The sequence below is a fragment of the Bison bison genome, unplaced genomic scaffold (genome assembly GCF_000754665.1).
Source record: "Bison bison bison isolate TAMUID 2011002044 unplaced genomic scaffold, Bison_UMD1.0 scf7180017864490, whole genome shotgun sequence".
Lineage (NCBI taxonomy): Eukaryota > Metazoa > Chordata > Mammalia > Artiodactyla > Bovidae > Bison > Bison bison.
Window position 1 is genome coordinate 7,623,926 of NW_011495049.1, and position 3,737 is coordinate 7,627,662.

The 3,737-nt window shown below is 38.1% G+C and overlaps 1 protein-coding gene across 1 annotated transcript in view; it reads right to left on the reverse strand.

The window, feature by feature from the left end:
* SSBP2 (single-stranded DNA binding protein 2) overlaps positions 1-1,177 on the reverse strand; it is a gene marked incomplete at its 5' end in the record, with an annotated part of 221,161 nt that extends 219,984 nt beyond the window's left edge. The window contains one exon of the mRNA XM_010863391.1: positions 1,097-1,177. Within this exon, the coding sequence (XP_010861693.1) occupies positions 1,097-1,177 (81 nt within the window). The remainder of the gene's footprint in view (positions 1-1,096) is intronic.
* Between the last annotated feature and the right edge of the window lie 2,560 nt (positions 1,178-3,737).

Here is a 3,737-nt window from a genome sequence, read left to right on the forward strand (position 1 = left end):
GAGCACTGAAGAATTGATGCTTTTGAACTGTGGTGTTGGAGAAGACTCTTGAGAGTCCCTTGGATTGCAAGGAGATCCAACCAGTCCATTCTGAAGGACATCAGCCCTGGGATTTCTTTGGAAGGAATGATGCTAAAGCTGAAACTCCAGCACTTTGGCCACCTCATGTGAAGAACTGACTCACTGGAAAAGACTCTGATGCTGGGAAGGATTGGGGGCAGGAAGAGAAGGGGACGACAGAGGATGAGATGGCTGGATGGCATCACTGACTCGATGGACGTGAGTTTGAGTGAACTCCGGGAGATGGTGATGGACAGGGAGGCCTGGCGTGCTGCGATTCATGGGGTCACAGAGAGTCGGACACAACTGAGCGACTGAACTGAACTGAAGTGAAGGTTTGAATCCTAGTTCAATAACTTACTAAGCTGTGTGAGCACAAACTAGTTATATGAACTCCCTGAGTCCTGTAGTTCTTATCAGTAAATCAGAAATAATGCCAGATGCCTTGCAAATTTCTTAGAACTATAGATAATATGCTCACACATAATATAACTCAGTAAAGTCCTCCTCTTCCTCATTATTATATAAATTGAAGAAGAAAAGGTAACACTGTATGAAAGCTAAAATTTAAGGTTTAAAAATTGTGAAGGAGAAAAATAGAAACAAAAACTTGAAGCAAGATTATCAAAATCTTTTCTAACTTAAGTTCCGTCATCAACCCACTATTATCTATACAAAATAAAAACAAAAACCATATTTTCCAAAACTGTGAATAATGCCAAAACAAAATATTTCTAAAACTAGAGATATGATGGTGTTTGCCTTTTAAAGCAAATATGCTTTCTTGATTATTGTTGCTGAGATTACTATTAGTTTCTATTTCTCAGGGGGGAGAAATGGCTAGAAAGTTGAGTAGAAAGTTATTTGCACGGAAATGGCATTTTGAGATACTGCAAATGCTTCCAATAATCTACAAAGACTACATTATGCATTTGGATAACTGAACATTCACAATTTTCAGATAACTGTTACATTTTATTTTTCATTCACTTATATAGGATATCAAAATACAATACAGAAAATATACATAACATACCTCTGATAAAAATGTTTGGGCCGATTTCTGAGCTCCTACATGGAGCAGATACTCATATACGTAGAGTGCTAACCTGGGAAAAGAAAAAAATATTTATTGAGAAGAGGTATATTTAAAATTCACTCTTTAAACAATGCATACACCTTTTCATTACAAAAGTATTTTTCACACTAACAGTGACAGAAAATCAGCTCTTCCAACATCTTTTCAATGGGAGTTTATACATGTATGTTCAGAAAGAACTTTAATTAAAATAGGACACAAAAAAATAAGGCACATTGTATCTTTTGGCAAGAAACACCTAAATAAGGATTATTTTTGTCTTGTATCATCTAATTTTTCATACCCTAAGTTCTCTTTTGTACTTAATATGAATTATAAATTTAAAACCAAACATTAATAATTCCCATAAGCTATATTAAGGTATAATTATTAGTATAATAAATAATTGGACTTTTAAAACAACACTATATCCTTCCATCTTTCTAGTGAATGTTATTATAAACTTCAGCTGTTTACACATCCATATGCCAAAATGGATGTTGAACATCCACTGTAATATTTGTTCAGCACTTTCTCCTCCTCAGATGTTATTGTTAAACCAACAATATTTTAGTTTATAACAAACTCAAATTACCTGCAAATCACAGCATTAAGTAAACTTTAAAGATACTAGATTATATTAGGCATTTGGGGACTTACAATTCAAAGGTTAACACAAAAGTACATATAAATTCATCACTCAAATACAGAATATTAAGTATGCACTATCCACTTATAGTACTCTCATTAACTAGTGGATTCAGAATTTTAAGCTAGACCATGTGGCTCAATTTTAGTTAAGCTGTTAACAAAATATTATTCATAAACCCACATTAGTCTGCGGCAGTATTTTTAATGATCTCTTGGACCAATGCCCAGATAGCTCACAACACTTCAGTTTCTGCCACACTGTATTTACCAATATTGAGCCAGGTTTACAGTAAACAAAACAATGTAACAATAACCACAATTCTGTGCAGCCACACCATTTATCTTGCCAAATGAATTTATGATTGTTAAAGACTGATGGCATTTGCAAAAATGAGTATTTTCTTCATGGTTATGAAAACATAACATGTACTTGTAATGAAAAGGGAAAGCCTGTATATAATCATTGCTCTGTCCATTTAATTATTTCTCCATTCCCAAACTGTCAGACCCTTAAGATGAGAATCATTCTGTAGTTACTAAGCACCACGAATAGATACATGTTAAAGTTACTCATAGATGAAAAGCATGTTGTTGACAGTGAGTTTAGGAATATAATTTAGAAATATCTATTCTCTTCAAGTTGAATGCCATCTTCTAGGTCGGTGCTTCTCAACTCATCTTCTGCCCTAACACAGCTGAGGCACATGTCACATCCCTGTGTGATGCTCCATGGGGAAGGTTCATTTCCAACATACATTATATGGGATACGGGAACTGAAATGTTCCTGGAGTTTCAAACAAACAAACCCCAGTGGTGATTCTTATCACACGTTCTTCACACACACATATTCCACATACCCTGTCCCTCTAGTAACTGCGTTCAACCCTATCACATGATGCCCTGACCATGATGGCAGGTTTCATCTTGAAAGAGAAAATATCTGTGAATTTCGCCTGGAGAGACCAAAGCCTCAAAATTGCCTGCCAGTGGCATCATGGCCTTCCTGCTATTGCCCTAGAGCCTCATGTTATTCCTTCGGGTTGTAAAATCTTGGGCCTAGAGCCAAACCAGTGGTGAAGGCTAGAAAAGAAAGCCAGGTCCAAGTCAAGGTCCCAGTGGTAAGGATGTTCCACCAAGGTGGAGAAGCTGAAAGTTGAGAGGCTCTGAGTGAAGCGGGGGCATGGTGGTGGATCCAGGGGTGGCGATGGGGCAAGAGAACTGACTGCAGAACAGCCAAGGCCAGGGCTCGGCTTAGCTGTGTCCTTGCAATACAAACCATTCCTTAAAGTTGAGCAAGCCACTTCCTTGGAATCTCTTCTTTGTAATATTAAAGAAGATAATATATTTCTTATATGTTTCTCCCAGTTAATTAGGTAACAAAAAGTGTATCTCTTTATGAGTAGAATTTAAAGCAACATCTCCCCTCTTTGAATGACTCCAGGACAGTGATTCTAAAAGATGTATTGGTGGGGGCAGAGAATCAATGAGAGGAAGGGGTTTCAAACTATAAAGCTAAAGATTCTGAAGCATCTTCCTAGGTGTGTGCCTGTCCTCCTATCCTTCAAATCTCAGCTGTAGCAGCACATCATATTTTTACCAACAGAGTGATAAAACAGGACAGGGCTGAGAAAATCTACCTACAACGCCGCCTAAAGTATCCTAACGTTCTATCACCTCCCTGGAACAAAATGAATGCTTCCCAGGCAGTCAGGACCTGTGCTCTGGAAAGAGTGGCAGGGACCATCACACAGGTGAACAACTAATCAACTCCACTGCCATGGTGACTGTGGAATACATCACTAGCAAATCTCCGAATTTTAACTACCATCTCTGTATATGCTTGCTAAGTCGCTTCCGTCATGGTGTCCAAGTCTGCAACCCCATGGACTATAGCCTGCCAGGCTCCTCTGTCCATGGGGATTCTCCAGGCAGGAATCCTGGAGTGGG